This window comes from Alnus glutinosa, chromosome 8 (assembly GCF_958979055.1).
Source record: "Alnus glutinosa chromosome 8, dhAlnGlut1.1, whole genome shotgun sequence".
Lineage (NCBI taxonomy): Eukaryota > Viridiplantae > Streptophyta > Magnoliopsida > Fagales > Betulaceae > Alnus > Alnus glutinosa.
Window position 1 is genome coordinate 6829442 of NC_084893.1, and position 16230 is coordinate 6845671.

The following is a 16230-nucleotide window of genomic DNA, read 5'->3' on the forward strand; positions in this document are numbered from 1 at the left end:
TTCATTTTAGGTGTTGTTTGGGGTGTAGTTATATTTTCAATTGTATCTAAGTATCTAGAAGCTTAATCATTGTATTAATATAAATTTTTATACTTATATGGCATTATATAGCTATAATTTATACTCGTGTTTAATTTTTGTGTGTGTGTATATATAATATTTTATAAATTATGAATTATATTCATATGACTTATGAGATTACCTATAATAAGTATGATCATTATAAGTTATAATTATCATGATTTCTAACTATTTACTGATAATACTTATCTCATATGATTATACATAGGATATAATAATTTGTATAATCTTAAATCTTGAATGACGCAATCAAATGATATATATATATATATATATATAGACACACACGAGTTGAGTTTATATTAATTTGTATTGTTTAATAATCGAACTTAATTTTATATTTACGAACGACTAATTTAATAATCAATTTAAATAGAGTCGAATGTAATCGAGCCCATTTTAAATAAGCTCACGGTTAGCTCTCAAATCGCTTACACCCATATGAACAGAGGCAACAAGGAATGAAACTAGGGATATCATGCATATCGATCTTTTAATTTAATCCATAAAAAAATTTCCACGCCTTTGAAAACAAATAAATAAAACAAAGTCAATGCAGAAAATGAACAACACACGCATCCATCTCAAATCCTTCTCTAGTTATATGTCAAAAAAACCCTTTCTGAACCCTGGCCCTTGGACATGCTCAGGGGTCATTTTCTTCTGCCAATTCTAGCCATCAAATTCTTTGGGCCTTTGAATTTTTCCTGCTTATTTCAGAAAGGAAAAAAAACACTAAAGATTGCTGCTGTTCTATTAGTATAAAAGGGTATCGAAAGTACCATCAAAGTACTTCAGATTCTTTGGTTTTGCAGATTGATTGTAGGAGAGAATTCAGAGCCAAGTGTAAATGGCAGAACGTGGGTTTCTCTTAGCTTCACTTCTTCTCTTCTTTTGCTTGGCAGGAACTTGTTATGGAATTGTTCTCTTCTCTTCTCTGCCAAGAACCCTCGTGGTCACCGCTTCACCCAATCAAGGACAAGGTACAAATTTTTCTTCTTGTTCTTCACTTCTAATTTCAAGAATAACACCGATCTGGTGCTTATTAGCTAATTTTTGGCTGAAAACTCTGATACCTACATGAAGATTTTCCCAGAAGATTATTCAACCAAACAGAGCCTGCAAATTTTCCATCTGGGTTTCCTAAATTTTGCCGCTTTCATTCATGAAAAAAAAAACTGTATCCCTGTAGATGATGTAGAATTGAATTTTATTGAAAAAATTTGCAGTTCTGGTAGCTGGTGAAGATAAAATTACTGTAACATGGGGTGTGAACCAAACCCTAGCAGCTGGGACTGACTCTGCCTACAAGACCATAAAAGTGAAGCTGTGCTACGCGCCCATCAGCCAGGTTGACCGCGCTTGGAGGAAGACGGTGGACAATATGGCCAAGGACAAGACCTGCCAGTTCCAGATCGTCGCTAAACCGTACGATGCGTCGAACAAAACGGTCCAGAGCTTCGAGTTGACCGTGGAGCGTGACGTGCCCTCAGCCACGTACTTCGTACGCGCCTATGCTTACAACTCTGAAGACGTTGTGGTGGCTTATGGGCAAACAACTAACGCCCACAAGACCACCAACTTGTTCGAGATCCAGTCAATCACTGGACGCCACATGTCACTCGATATTGCCGCGATTTGCTTCAGCGGTTTCTCGGTTCTGTCCTTGGCTGGATTCTTTGTCGCTGAGAAGAGAAGGGCAAAACGGTCTTAATAGAATTGAAAGAGAAATTAAACAAACAGCATTAGTTTCTACTTTCTACGGTGTAGTATTTGGGTTTTCCTTAAAAATGATGAAACTATGGGTGGTGGTTTGTAATAATTGCGTAGTTTCAAACATTATTTGCTTAGTGTCAAAAATGTGAAAGAAAAAGGCTTTGCTTTTCTACTCATATGGACATGTTTGGCCAACATGGTGGCTACAACATGTTCTGTCTTGCTTATTTGGATGAAAAATTAATAAACCTATAATAACTCTTACATAACTTAATGATACATGTCAGCATATGATCACAAAATCACAAATGCTGAAAAATTGATGGTATCGTGGTGGTGGATGTTATGACATCATTGGTAGGCAAATACTGAATGTTCAGTCATCTTTGTCAAATCGACATGTTACTGTAAGATTTCCGTTAGTGGCTGTACGTATAATAGTATTCCATCATTCTCTCTGACATAACGAATAGTGTGAGAGATACGAAGAGGAGAATGGCTTCTTATATTAATTCGTTGATAAAACTCAAATGTACAATTTCTCCTCTGAAAGTGATTGACAAAAGACTGATAAAAAGGTCGATTTCTATTGTTTTCTAAATTCAAAGATGGATAGCAATCGTCTGCTATGCAGTATTTAACACAAAACTTAAAATCTTAAAATGGTATGTAAACTGCCTAAAGAAAAAAAAAAATACTACGTGTACTTTCAAGTGTATACTTTCTTACGTGATAGTGAAAATTACTATTGAATCCATTGAATGGTGTTCCATTTGAAATCCAATAGTGACTTTCACTACCATGCCAGGAGTGTATTAATTATAAATAGGATATATCTCACCATCAGTGATAGTGGTTCAATGACCTTAAGGCTCAAGGTGATCTTCAAGTGATTGGACAAGTATTAAGGCGAGGGTTCGACTCCAGCAATGAGAATCTCCAAACCTGATTAATATTAGATGCCTTGAATTCCACTAATATTGTAACGGAACTATGTCTAAGTCAGATTATGGCTCAATCGGATTTGAGGAAAAAGTACTCAAGGGGCATATTATGGCACGTTCGTTTATGGTATTCTAAGAATAAACAAATTGAAACTAAAGAAAAGTTACTTCTTACCTTTGCTTAAGCTACAATGTGTTCACCAACTTGCCAGAGTCTACTGATATTCAATGTTATTATAGCACGTCTTGCATCACATGGCTCTTTCCGCACGACCAAAAATATAAAATAAAATAGAACATGGTTTTGTGAGCATGAAATTTATTTTAGCATTGCTGAAAGCAATATTCATGGCTGGTGTTCCACAGGTAGGATTGATCGAGATAAGAACACTAGTATCACATACGAGTACAAAGGATCTTACAATTGAAGTAAATCTAGCAGAAAGCAGATGCTACAGCAGAAGAAAGAACTGGAGCACCAAGTACTTGCTGACTGGGAATGCAGTGAAATCTTGAACCCTTTAAATGCATCTACATATATGGTTCTCTGGAGGTAATATACTCTACACATCATTATTAACAAATGACTAACAGGGTTCTTTAATGCTGTTATTTTCTCATCAGTCTGCTTGAGGGTTGAAACAAATGTCAGTGCTTTGCATTCTATCAGTACCAACAAGTGATAACCTGTCATCATAAACATTCACATACCCAAATGCATCTGTGCCTGGAGGGCATTCTAGGGCAGCTTCAAGGACTCTGTGGTGCACTCCATGGGAGTCAATTGAGTGCCCACCTTTGTGATCATGTCCAGCTATGCAAACCTTTACACAATCATATCTGTGTATCACATCCATTACTTCATTGTAATTCCAAAGAAGTGCTTCTTTTGACGATGCACCGGGATCTAGAGGAATATGGCAACAAATCACTACTTTCTGATTTAGCTTCGATGCTTCCTGAAGCACACCATCTAACCATTCCAATTGTTCTTTCCCAACTCCTCCATTGAACATTAGGAACCTTCTCTCCATGCCCACTAGTCCTGCCGGACTGTTCTTTTCAGAATTTGGGTTCTTTTCACGGAGAAAATTTAACGCTTCTAACGTTTTTGGATGATCTTGAGGCCAGCCAATGGCACTGATATCATAGCCATCCAGTACAACGAATCTGTATTCTGGAGTTGGTGAAAACTCAAAATAGGCATTATCATCAACACTTGGAATCTTCAGTAAGGGAAGTAATTTGCTGCGCGGAAGATTGTAGAGGCAGTGATTACCAATCATGTGATAGACAGGGCCATTGAATTTGTTGAATTCATTAATAACTTTCTTCACGGAATCTAGAGATTGGTCCTTGGGGCAAAACCCATCAACAATGTCGCCAAAATTTATCGTGAATTTAAGCTTCTGATGGTGGTTCCAGTTCTGGACTGCCCTCTGCAAAACAAGAATACTATGCCGATAATATCGAGGAACCCCAATAAATGAGCGACCATCAGGAATATCAGCATACTGAACGTCAGAGATAACCCCAAAAGAAAAGAGAGGTTGCTTCTCTTGTACACTTGCTAATCCGTTTGCAGAACCCATGGAGCTAGCACTTGAAACCTATCAAACAAAGTGAATGAATTGCTATTAGCAAATGTATCTAGTGTAAAAGTAAGGATCAATGTAGCATTCAGGAAGGCTTTGGTTATTATTGAACCACCTCCACACTAACCTCACCCGAAGGAAAAGAAAAAGAAAGTATGAACTGCTAGTTGTGATTCAAATGAGTTCCAAGTTGAAGGGATTGTTATAAGAGAACTAGATTTTGCGCTTGAGGTATTCTTGGCCACTTCAAAAAGAATCACTGGTCATACCTATAGAAGAAGGGAAAAAGAAGAATCAGATTCTGCTAAAACTACGTTTAGAATTGAGCTAATTATGTTATTTATCAATGAAAAAGGCAGCCTTTTTTTTGGCATAATATGCTAGGCTATTAAGAAAAAAAAATCAGGATTAAATGAGAGGCAACTGCGATTCACCTAAGCTACCTCATTCTTTACACTAAATGAGATGGGAATGGCTTACACATTACATTAGAGATGAATGGGAGGTTTGAAAGATTGATAATTAGCACGCTTATAAACCCAGCTTGGAAACTATGAGAAACCTAATAAACATATAAAAAATTCAAAAAAGAAAGAATATCCAATTAATCCGAAAAGCTTATAAAATGGCAGGAAACTGGACACTTAACGCATATCAAGCTAAGAAATGATAACAAAAAGTTTACTACATTTTTATGATCTGCTTTCATAACACAAAGTTTATATTGGAAAGAGACAAAAATTAACTTGCTTACTAACCCAGATTATATAAAGGTAAATTATACCATACATCCCTGTGTTTAGGACCGTTTCTAACTAGGATCCCTCAGTCTTTTAACTATTCTAAGCACATCCCTTGAAGTAACCCAATTTCAAATCCACTCTTCCATCCCATTCCAGTCTGATTTACCAAAGAGAATTAGTTCTTCTTTTTTTTTTTTTGTTCTTTTTTCTGTTTCAATTGTGCCCACAGCCAAACCCAATATTTCCACTGTTCATCGGCAAAGAAACCAATCGGCGTTCAACTCTGCTCACCCATAAACCACACGCCGCCAAAGACTAACCACAACCAGCGATTACATTCTTTCTTTTTTCTTTGGGTTTAAATAAGCAAACAAATTAAGCTTTTATCCAACATAGCAACAGATAAATTCCCAACCGTAAAATCCAAGCAAGCTATCATTATAAATTTATAAGCATAAATGCATATGGGTCATCAACAATTTGTTCTAAACAAAGCCCACACTCTTTGCAGATAACAAAACAAAATTGGTGACAGAAACCAAACAATGCAACTACGACCCAGATGAGAAAAAGTAGCAAAGAAAAGTTTGACCAGAAGAGAGAGTTGTAGGCACGTACGGTTCGTCTACGATCTGAAACGCCGATCTGTCTTCTGCGTTTGTTGGAGAGAAGAGAGAGAGAGGTAGTTTTGGGTTTTTCTTCGTATCAAAATTCAGAGTCCTCGAGAAACACGGAATACACAAGACTGCGTTTCGGTACCGATAAAAGTACGAACTGGATTCCGTCGGCATCGTTTTGGTTGGGGTAGCTGCGTGAGGTAGTTGGTTACGGTCGGCATAGTTACCCAAATACTCTTTGTTTCCAATCACAATTACTCAATTGCCATACATTTTTTTGGATAATTGCACCGTTGGTCCCTGTGGTATACTATAATTATTTTTCATTCCTTATAGTTTAAAAAGTTCATGGGAGGTCCTCGTGATATGCAATAATTGCAAATCGATCCCCGGCGTCAAATTCTGTTAAATTTTTTAACAGATTCCGTCAAATGCCACGTCAGCGACACGTGTCGTCAATAAGATGACGACATATGTCCACCGTAATAAAAAAAATATAAATTTTTTTAAAAAAATAAAAATACTTATTTTTTAAAAAAAAATTCAAAAAAATTCAAAAAAAAAAAACTGAAGGGGCCGGCCACCCCCAGTGGCTGCAGGGGGTGGCCGGCTCCTTCGGTCTTTTTTGTTTTGTTTTTTTTTTTTGAATTTTTTTTATTTTTTATTTTAAAAAAATAAGTATTTTTATTTATTTTTTAATAAATTTATATATTTTTATTACGGTAGACACGTGTCGCCATCTTATTGGCGACACGTGTCGCTGACGTGGCATTTGACGAAATCTGTTAAAAAAGTTAATAGAATTTGACACAGGGATCGATTTGCAATTATTGCATATCACGAGAACCTCCCATGAACTTTTTAAACCATAGGGAGTGAAAAATAATTATGGTATACCACATATACCACAGGGACCAATAGTGCAATTATTCCTACATTTTTTTTACCCCTTTTTCACTTTTAATTCAAATGTTTAAAAATTGACTATATATCCTAACGAAGTTTTGGAAATTCTCAATGCAACACATCTGTTAACTATTTTCTTTTTTCTTTTTTTGGCAAAAAATAACTCACGTGCGCCACACGTGTTTTTTCATGTAAACTTTTCAAAATTGCGTAACCTGTACGCATTAAATTTTCAAAATAACTCTATTTTTTTTAAAAAAAAAAAAAAAAAAAAAAACAAAATATTGGGGGTTTTACGAACACCCAGTTTGAGAAGTCAAATAATTACGGAAGTGGTTACATTGAAAATTATTGAAAAATTTTAGAAACTTGGTTGAGGTATATACCGTATATTGTCAATTTTTAAACATTAAAAAGAATATAAAAAAAAGTGGTAAAACCTTTTCTGTTTTTTTTTTTTTAAGGGGTAAAATATATTTTTCCTTTTATTTTGGATTGCGGCCTTATTTGGCAAACAACAAAAAAAAAAATTTTACTTTAGTTGTATATTTCTCAATTCTTAATAACAATCAATATCAAAATATTTTGACTTTTTTTTACTATTTATATCATATCAATAATTTTTTATTACTATTCAAATAAAAAAAAACTACTACAATATAAAAACTTTTACTTTTCTATTAAAAAAAAAAAAAAAAAAAAAAATTTACTTTATATCACATTTATCAATTTTTACTATTTTTACTAACTTCAAAATGAAAGACCTATTATTTTGTTTTACACGGTATTTTACCAAAGAAGGCCGCAATTCTAAGAACTCGCCGGCACGATATGCTAGGATGAGACGTGGGGCCATGACGGCCTCTGTTGGGGATCCAATCAGCACGCAACAAGCCCAAGGACTATAAGGAGCATCAAAATTTAGCTTAGGTGCTGAAAAAAGAAATTATAAAAGAATTACAACACATGCGTCGTTTTTTCCCTTTTTCAACGAACACTTAGAAATAAACTATCGAAAAATGTCCGCCTAATAACAAAAATACTCTTCTTAAAATTATTATTTTTTAAAAAATTATTTAAAAAAAATATAAAATAACAAAAAATTATACAAATTTTTTTTTTTTTTTTTTTTTTAATTTATATAGACATTTTTGTCTTATTGAAAAAATGCATTGTCATTTTTATCTTTTTGTTAATCTTACAGAGAATATTGATATGTTTTTGTAGTTTGAGGTGAGACACTAACATAATTAGTAGTTTAGAAAGAACATTAACAATTAAGTAGTAATTTGAGATAATATAAATATTTTTTCCTAAATATTATAATTGTTTTACAACACCTAAATCAATTCCATCCGTTGTTACCATGTTAGTAGTCCAACAGGCCAGTTCACTCCTTCATAGAACCGGCCCTCTTGCTGTCAACTTTATTGATTATTTGATGCTTCCTCAAGATAATAGGATCAGAATTTCCTACCCATTCCAAATAAGTGAGCCCTGCACCTCGAATTGACGTGCTATTCAAATAGCCAAGTAAAGGAGATTCTTATTCTAAAATACATCCACACCTTTATATTGCATAACCCCTCTCTCTCTCTCTCTCTCTCTCTCCTAAATTGAAATTGATTACACACATATATAGACTTAGATTTATATGGATTGATCTGAAACAACTGTAAAAACATAATTGAAATGGTGGGTCTGAAAGAACGCGGAGAATGAAGTGAGCAGATAAATCATGTTACCGTACTGTGGCAGCTGTACAGTTGGAATAGGAAAGATTAAAATTGCAATTTCATTCTTCCTATAAAAATCTAAACACTAAGCTATGTTGTGAACAAATAAATTTGATCAATTTAAGATCTTTTACAACAAAATTCTGGCAAAGAAAACTTCGCTGGAAGGGCAGATTTATAACCAACTTGCATTCACGGCTCATCTGTGAAAAGGAAGCACTAGCTATTGTTCTTGTTCTTGTGAAAGCCAGCTTTCCTCAACTTAATGGCATTGACTTCCCGTTGCCATATGGATGATGGATCTGATGGACAAGCGTCTCCGGCAATTGCTTCGTAGCCTAGAAAAAAAATATGCAAAGAAGGTGAATCTAAAACCCAGAACGTACGTTGTACATAATGATAAAGATACAAGACTTCATTTCATGATAACGTACCTGGAAGTGTCTCATGTGCAAGATCGGTTCACACCCAACATCTGCAACTGAATTTCCATTAGGGGTTTGGAATTTAAATCTCTCTGCTTCGTATGCCGTCAGAATATTTTTCTCGTCGGGTAGTTGGTGGCAAACTTTTAGAAGTGAGCTTAGAGAATTCATCTGGCAAATGACAGTTAAAACAAGATGAGAAGAAGCCCAAACTTCAAGCATCACTTTGAAAATAATTAGACGAAAGAGCTGAAGGGTGGGCTTCTGAATCTCATTTATTCTAGAAACCCTGAAGCCCTTCCCCAAGCGTTACTGTGTTTTAGGCACAGAACATTTTGCCCGTATTCCTAGTCTTTCTGAGAAAATGTATATCATTGTAAACCGCATAGCCTAGTTTGAGGTGTACAGCCCGCCCAAAATGCAATGGCAAACAATATACATGCTTGCATGCACATTGAGACATGCAGCAGATAGTCTAATCTGATAATAGAAAGAAACAATGAAATCTATGCAGTTAAAAGCACTACATGCTCACCTTCATGTATGGACAGGATGCACAGCCTCCATTGATAGAACATCCCTCTCCACTAGCCACTCCAGGTATAACAGGTAGGATAATGTCACCCATTTTAACCGACGATTTTGATGATGTACTTGTCATTGAGTCTGATGAAACTGGAAACACTATTTCAACCTTGATTTTTGCAGAGGGCGATCCAGAACCTAACAAATTGCGAACTGCTGCAACAATTGAAGTCACCATTCCGGTTTCTGTTCCTAATACAAATTGGAGGTGGTCATTGACATTTCTATCTAAAGCCTCCTGAACCCTCTGTTTTATAAAATCTAGTATGCTTTGGGTGGAACCAACAATGCCCATTCCTCTTCTCTTTGCTTCCATTGCCAAAGAAAACATTTCTCCAGGGACCTCAAAATGAGCAGTAAGGAATGCATCACAGTACATTTCATTTATCTTCTCTACAACTTCATGTCCAAATAGGTGATGTACAATGCACGTTCCTTCCTGATATGAGAACATATAATCAGCATATAAAATAAAAAAGCAGTCCTAGGGTCCATATCTGTAAAGGCAAGATTAAACAAAGAATAATGATATACTGTTGTTTTGCTAGCTATGTTTACAAATGTTAGCCAATGAAAGAGTAGCAGAGATGGCAAATTAGAAGCAACGTTTTACCAATTATTGAGTAACATCACTGGAAATAGTCCTATGCTCTGAAACTATGAGCCCGGCAATAGTACTTATTAGCTATTAGCAATTATAGATTTATTTTTATTCACAGTATGCTTTCCTTCATGTAGGTGAAGTTGGTCAAGAGAGACTACCATGTACTAAAGCTCAATCACCAGAAAGCAAAGCAGATCATCAACTGGGAACAAATTCCTTTGTTAACAAATATTCATGTGATGGCCAATCATTTTTTCTATATGCATCAATTATATTACGTCCCCTATATTGTACTATCTCTATACAGTGAAATGGCAAACAAACAAACATTATATAGTTACCATGCCATGAATTGGATAAATTTGCATTACTAGGAAGTTAAAAATACTGTATTAAAAAAATAGATACAAAAGCCTTGGGATTATGACGAAGAAGAAGAATAAAAAAAGAAACCAAACAAAGGCAAATCCAGGTTTCATGGATGCATCAGAGGAATAGTGTCAGCACCCAGTTAATATACAAAGTATTACTATGTCTAAGTTATAATGCCATAAATGCAAATAAACTCGATTCCACCTTGACTCCCCAAAAAACAAATTTACCTCATAATGGTGCAGGCGAGGTAATAACGATGCAATAGAGTCTCTACAGTGTCCTGGATGTATTTCAGCTATTTCTTCATCAGTCATCTTGCTCATCTGCTGGAACAACTCTTTAATATTTGCACCCATATAGGAATCAGGCCCATACCAAACATTTAAATCTGGCACTTGATTGAAAGCCTGCAGAAATATAAGTGACTTGCATTAAAGGAACTAGATTCCTACAAGGGTTGAAACCTTGAGACGCTTGATGCATTAGTATAAGCATTAGAAATGCAGGGAGGTGGATGAATACACACTCGTATTACTACCAACCTGCAGAATGGTTTGCACAACATTTGAAGAAGTACAGGTAATTGTTGGCACAAGCTCATGAGCATATGCTTTTGTCTCTAGTGAAGTATTAATGTAGATGACATGCAAACCAGGCGGAGACCTAGAGGCTGCCTCAAGATAATTCATATATGAAGTGGTAGCTGCTGCATCTGCCAAGGAACAACCAATGCGTTCATTTGACATCCTGTATACACCAACCTGCACATAAATACCACAAAGCGAAAAATTATCATGAATTGCTTCTTCAAGAATACAGCTAAATCTATTATGTTTAAAACATGCTTCATTTAATCCTGGCACAAAAGTTGACAGGTAACGACATAAAAGGAACAAGCATTCTGCCATTAGAACTGCTCATCATCAAATATAGAGATATTTGAGCCCTTGATTTGCAGCAGACTAGGTATAGAAGAAGAATGTTCTATAAAAAAGATTAGCAAAATCGCTTATGAATTAAGCACTATTAAGCCATCAATTCATATAGCATGATTAGCACCCTCATTTTGATAGTCAAAATCCTGGGCTTGTCCATGCACAAGTACGCCTCAAAACCTCTCAAACTCATGCACAGCCTAGAGTCTGATCCCAAATTCTAGTTAATAAGTATGATGCTGATCGATCATTGGAACCAGATGCATAACAATTAAATATTTTGCTTACATACTTCCTATCTAAAAATAACAAACTGCAAAATAAAAAGAAATGAGGAAAAAGACTTACATCTCCAAAGCCAGCCTGATCAAGGATTGCACGCACATTTTCTGACATAAAATCTACACCCAAAACTGTAATGAATTGGCATCCAGCTTTTGCCATCTTGACAGCCGCATCTGCCATTACCAATGAATCAGAAATATGAATGTGCGGCCAATGTTTCTGAGCAGCAGTCAAGATGCCTTGGACTTCAGGATCCATGTAAAAATGTGCAACAACACCAATTTTCTTCTCCTTTAGCATGTTGACAAGTTCCTTAACCCTAAACTCATCAGGGAACAAATATCTTGCCTGCAATTAAACTACAAAGGAACTTAGAACTTTAATACTGCCAGGAATCATGAGATATAACACAAAGTAAGTAAACAAATATCTATCAGCAATTAAGATTCTACTTTTGCCTCTTAGGGCAAGCACAGCATTATAAAGCTCAAATGAAGATCTTCCTTCATCACAAGAAAGGTACCATTATGCCATGCAAGTGGACGTGACTATAAGCAGTCTCCCACGACCATCAGCTAAAAAAAAATTGGGGGGGGTAGGAGAGAGATATTTTGTGCATCAATGCATATAAAGGGGTAACCTTATCAGGTAAGACATTCTTTCTTTTATATATATAAGTAAAAGCAAGTTACATACTTCATTATATAAATTACGATTTTTTTTTTAATTTCCTAGTCCCAGATGACACATATGACATGAATTTTTTAATTTTTTTTTTTCCACTTACTTAAAATCCCAAGGAAGAGTCTAGCATCACCAAATACGGAACTCAGCTAGGCATGACATTGGAACTTCTAAATGGTGACACTACAAGCTTCTTTAAGAAGTCTTGGTTTAGATTTGAGCTGAGAACATCAGATCCTCACAAAATAGCAGGCGATAACTAGAATGTCCTCTGTTCCCATCATTTCAGACAGATAAGCATCTTTGCATTCTAATTTGAGTTGAGACAAATACTTCAGCTTGATAGCCAATAAAATAAAACAAAATAACTTCAACAGCATTGTGCATGGGGACACAAAACCAGATAATTGCGGTCGAAGAAATGGGATTATGTAATTAAAAAACTGGCCATAGAATGAACAGATACCCAAATGCTGGGGCAACTTTGATCACTTTGTCAGGAAATGATTGAAATAAAGAGAACAAAAGAAAAAGGTTTCATTATAAAAATAAACTATGATCCAGCATCACCAAATGTTACCCAGGTTTTAAGAATTGTTGACGTAATATATATTTTTAATAGGTAAGAATTGTTGACCTAATATAGATTTTATGCATATAAAAGATGTCCCAGATAACCTACAGACCATATATGCCGGGGCGGAGCCACAGCATACCTTGGGGGGTCCATGGCAACCCCAAGGATTTTAGAAAGCCTTATAAATTTTTTTTCTATATATATTATGGCCTTATAAGGGCCCCGGCAAGATGAAATGGTGTGAAGGCTTGAAACTTGAAACTTGAAAATGTGGCAGAGCCGTAGAGGATCTGATTCGTGAGAGGGGCAGAGAAAGATTGAGAGGCTAAGAGAGTCAGAGTAACTGAGAAAGACTTGAAACTTGACTGGTAGTGGGTGTGAAGGTAAAAAGTTGAAGTCATGAGGTGTGAGGTGAGGGCCAGATTCGTGAAGATCGGAAGGAACTAGATTACTACTCTACTAGAACCATTTTATCTTCTTCATAGACTCATAAAGAAACTAGTAACTAACGAACAAAAAAGGGCCAGCTTCCAGTCAACTAGTCAAGTTGAGAAAAAAAAAAAACAAAAAGAACTATGTAGAAAGTTGGTCTATATAATCGTAGATGATAGAACTCTCTATAAACTAGTATGTAACACTAAAACTTAAAAACTTAGTATTTATATAATAATATTGAAGTTAATTAGTGTGATGAAATTTATTAGTGTAGTAGTGCAAAAATTTATTTGGCAAGGAGAAAACTAGGCAGACCTTTTTCAACCGAAGTACTAATTAAAATGCAACACCTTGATTTTTTCTTTTAGAAAATAAAATAAAATTAGATAAATTCTTTTTTATTGTGTTCTATCCTTTTCTTCTCCTATTTCATTTTTTGTTTTTATTATTTGTAGCATTCAACTAACACCTGATTGTGTTTGGTTTGTTTTCAAGAAATCTCTCAAGATAATGTTAATTCCCTAAAATTTACCAATTTTTCTTAGACCCTATTAATTGTGCTTAATTTATTTAGCCATTAGTTAATATTATTATGTATTTGTGATGCCGTTAAATTAAGCTTTTGAATAGTTTCTTTGATTTTAGGATTTTTTTTTTTTTTTTTTTTTGCTAATTTGATTTTTGTATAAATGCACACGCACACACATAAATGAAATATATATACATAAATCCGGACCACCCCCCCTCCCCCCCCCCCACCCCCCCAAAACAAAATTTCTTAGCTCCGCCCCTGCATATATGAGTATGAACTAACTGAAATTATGCAGATCAAGGACGCTATTAGCAAACTCTAGTCGCAAAAGCCCCGTTTTTTTCACTTGACTTCCATCACAACCCAATCCTATTAAAAAAAAAAAGCAATACTATTCCTTTTGAAACTAACATCGGTCATCAGTCAATTGTCTATCAATAACCCACAAATAATTCCGAACAACACAACCAAAATTCAACTTTCTACGATCACATAATTCACATTTCACACAAAAAACCCGCAAGCAAATAAAACCAGACACGAATTACCACAAACCTGAGCCTCAGCATAGCTCCCCTTGGGTTCTACCCCGTCCGCCGTCACCACCAGCGACGGGAACGGCTCGAAAGGCGGAACCTTTCCGTCGCGCTCCGCCACCAACGCTCTGGTCCTCTTCTGCATGGTGACCAGCACATTGTGCCACGTGTTAACTCTGGACCTCTCTCTCCCGGGCACTCCCACATTCAAATCCGCCAAATCCTCGGTCGTCACCTTCATCACCTCCTCCGGGGCCGCACCGTCGAGAACCCAAACCAGGCACGAGCAGAACCCCTTTGTGATCTCAGAATCACTATCGGCGACGAACCGTACCTTCCCGTTCTGGTCCAATCGGGCCTGGAGCCAGACCCGGGCCGTGCAGCCCATGACCCGGTTGGAGTCGACCCGGGCCGCGTCGTCCATCGGAGGGAGGATTGTCGCGTAGTGGAGCAAGCGCTTGACGCGGTCGATGGGCTCGGAGAGGGACTGGAACTCAGAGACGAGGGAACGGAGCTTCGAGGAGACGAGGTGGGAGGTCTGCGAGGGAGAGAAGGTAACGGCGGAGCAGGCGAACGGGGAGCTAGGGTTTCGTGGTTGATTGGGTTTCACAGGGTTCGAGTCCGGTGGTGGAGACTGAATGCATTTGAGGGACTTGTAGAACAACAAGGAAGATTGGGGTCTGTGGAAATGGAGGCGTAAATTGAAAGGGAGAGATTTGTAATTAGCGTTAGGGTTTGGGCTTGTAGAGAAGAAGGAAGAAGAAGAGGATCTCATGGCCATGGTTGCAGAGGAGTCCATTGCTCTGCGTTCGTCTGTCCCTTTTACGTGTTTGTGTTTGTGTTTGTGTTTGTGTTTGTGTTTATGTCGGGGAGAGAGAGAGGGTGTATGGGCCTAACAGAGATGTGTGGAGTGAATGGAGGAAGAGAGGAGAGAAAAGCAGAGCCTTTAAAAGAAAAAGGAGGAAAAAACTGAGGAGAAGACCGAAGAGGCGGGCAGGACTCAGGAGGAAACTACGCGCGAAGAAGAGAGACGTCTTGAAAATGAAAAGGATCGGATTCAGGGCCAAGGGGGATGTGGAATCGTGGATTGCATTCATGGCCATTGGTCCAACTTTGCTTTTCCATTTAAGAGCACCACTCGCCATTTATTTTTTTATTTTATTTTTATTTTTTTTGTCTTTTTAGTGCAAAAGCATACTGGCCATGCACTTTTTATTTTTCACACGGAAATTGAACTTAGTTTTAATCACGTCAACAAAAATTTAAATAAAAAAATAAAAAATAAAATAAAATAAAATAAAAAAAATTGTAAAAGCAAAATATGGTCCACCGGGTTTTCATGCGTATCAAAACATTTCAGAATCTGATAAATTGGTCCTTTCGACTTTTGAAGGTTATGAGATTGAGACAAGTTACGTATTCATCTTCAAATCATTTTCTATCATTTCTATATAATCAAGTTTTAAATTGATTATTGAATTTGTGAAATTTAATACTCACTTTGAATCTCATAAATTCAATAATAAATTTAAAAACAAGTAGGACGTAGATTTGTATAATTTCTTTATGAGATTAGTGCTTCTGGCTTATTGCCATGGGCCTCATTTGTCACTTGTAAAAAATAAATATTACTCATTGAAAAACATTGCCATGACATGACCTCGATATGTGGGCCCAACCTCGTATTTGAGCTCGAAATCCCCGACATCAGCTAGAAGAAACTCCTCCTCGACCTCAATCTCAATCTCAAAAGGCTTTTGGCGCAGCAACGAGGGATCTACCGGTGAGTCTTATAGGATCTTTCTGGTGATTTTTTTTTAATAATTTTGACTTTTGATACTCTTGTTCTTGCTATGACCCTGTGGTGACTGGTAATTTTCGATCTATTTCGTTGATTTGGAGGTGCGTTTGTGTTAGAA

General features: G+C 36.4%; 3 protein-coding genes across 7 annotated transcripts; 1 reads left to right on the plus strand and 2 right to left on the minus strand.

Annotated features, from left to right (window-relative positions):
• Window positions 1–650: 650 nt before the first annotated feature.
• LOC133875487 (high-affinity nitrate transporter 3.1-like) lies at window positions 651–1969 on the plus strand. Its single transcript, XM_062313635.1, has 2 exons — window positions 651–1064; window positions 1311–1969. The coding sequence occupies exons 1-2, from the start codon at window positions 932–934 to the stop codon at window positions 1793–1795; spliced, it is 618 nt and encodes a 205-aa protein (XP_062169619.1). The 5' UTR covers window positions 651–931; the 3' UTR covers window positions 1796–1969.
• A 1144-nt stretch (window positions 1970–3113) lies between these two features.
• Window positions 3114–5956, minus strand: LOC133874532 (manganese-dependent ADP-ribose/CDP-alcohol diphosphatase). Of its 5 annotated transcripts, none has more exons than XM_062312375.1 (3): window positions 5698–5956; window positions 4469–4605; window positions 3114–4351 (listed from the first exon to the last, which is right to left on the minus strand). In XM_062312375.1, exon 3 carries the CDS (start codon window positions 4331–4333, stop codon window positions 3362–3364), a length of 972 nt encoding a protein of 323 aa, XP_062168359.1. In that variant the 5' UTR covers window positions 4334–4351; window positions 4469–4605; window positions 5698–5956; the 3' UTR covers window positions 3114–3361. The 5 variants fall into 5 exon arrangements, with proteins under 5 accessions (XP_062168359.1, XP_062168357.1, XP_062168362.1 ...); XM_062312373.1 differs by having other exon boundaries at window positions 4464–4605; window positions 5698–5955; XM_062312378.1 differs by having other exon boundaries at window positions 4464–4605; window positions 5672–5955.
• Window positions 5957–8317: 2361 nt separating this feature from the next.
• On the minus strand, window positions 8318–15382 carry LOC133875279 (quinolinate synthase, chloroplastic). The gene is made up of 7 exons (XM_062313358.1): window positions 14331–15382; window positions 11611–11895; window positions 10870–11088; window positions 10555–10734; window positions 9299–9787; window positions 8773–8934; window positions 8318–8676 (listed from the first exon to the last, which is right to left on the minus strand). The coding sequence occupies exons 1-7, from the start codon at window positions 15108–15110 to the stop codon at window positions 8596–8598; spliced, it is 2196 nt and encodes a 731-aa protein (XP_062169342.1). The 5' UTR covers window positions 15111–15382; the 3' UTR covers window positions 8318–8595.
• Window positions 15383–16230: the final 848 nt, after the last annotated feature.